The sequence below is a fragment of the Sinocyclocheilus rhinocerous genome, unplaced genomic scaffold, assembly GCF_001515625.1.
Source record: "Sinocyclocheilus rhinocerous isolate Xijiao unplaced genomic scaffold, SAMN03320098_v1.1 scaffold149, whole genome shotgun sequence".
Taxonomy (NCBI): Eukaryota; Metazoa; Chordata; class Actinopteri; order Cypriniformes; family Cyprinidae; genus Sinocyclocheilus; species Sinocyclocheilus rhinocerous.
Window position 1 is genome coordinate 956,760 of NW_015654504.1, and position 721 is coordinate 957,480.

General features: G+C 44.4%; 1 protein-coding gene across 1 annotated transcript in view; it reads left to right on the forward strand.

Annotated features, from left to right (window-relative positions):
- The first annotated feature begins 219 nt into the window (after positions 1–219).
- The window catches only part of LOC107717306 (E3 ubiquitin/ISG15 ligase TRIM25-like), a 12,388-nt gene continuing 11,886 nt past the window's right edge, over positions 220–721 (forward strand). Inside the window, exon 1 of the mRNA XM_016524010.1 lies at positions 220–711. Within this exon, the coding sequence (XP_016379496.1) occupies positions 244–711 (468 nt within the window). The 5' untranslated portion in view covers positions 220–243. The remainder of the gene's footprint in view (positions 712–721) is intronic.

Genomic DNA, 721 nt, shown 5'->3' on the forward strand with positions numbered 1-721 from the left:
AGGGTAAGGGGATAGAAAATACAGTTTAAGTAGAAAAACCATTACACCTATGGAATGAACCCATAATGATAGAAATACAAGTGTGTGTGTGTGTGTGTGTGTGTGTGTGTGAGAGAGACCTGTTTTACACACAAATCACTCAAACACAGAAGCAGGAAACAGGAAACACGTGATTTCAGGGAAAGAGAAACTGAAGTGTAGTTGAGCTGTTGTGTGTTTCTGTTTCTGTATTCATGCAGTAAAATGGCAGAAGACAGATTTTCTCAGGATGAGTTATTGTGTGCAGTGTGTCTAGATCTCCTGAAGGATCCAGTGACCACTTCCTGTGGACACAATTACTGTAAGAGCTGTATTACAGGCTGCTGGGATCAGGAGGATCAGATGAGAATCTACAGCTGCCCTCAGTGCAGACAGACCTTCAGTCCAAGACCTGCTTTAGCTACAAACACCATGCTGGCTGAATTGGTGGAGAAACCGAAGAAGAGGAAACGCCCTGCTGACTGTTACGCTGGAGCTGGAGATGTGCAGTGTGACGTCTGTACTGGAAGAAAATACAAAGCCGTCAAGTCCTGTCTGATGTGTCTGAACTCTTACTGTCAGAATCACCTCGAGCAACACGAGAGTTTGTTTAAAGGAAAGAGACACAATTTGACTGATGCTACTGGACGACTGCAGGAGATGATCTGCCAGAAACATGACAAGCTCCTTGAGGTTTTCTGTC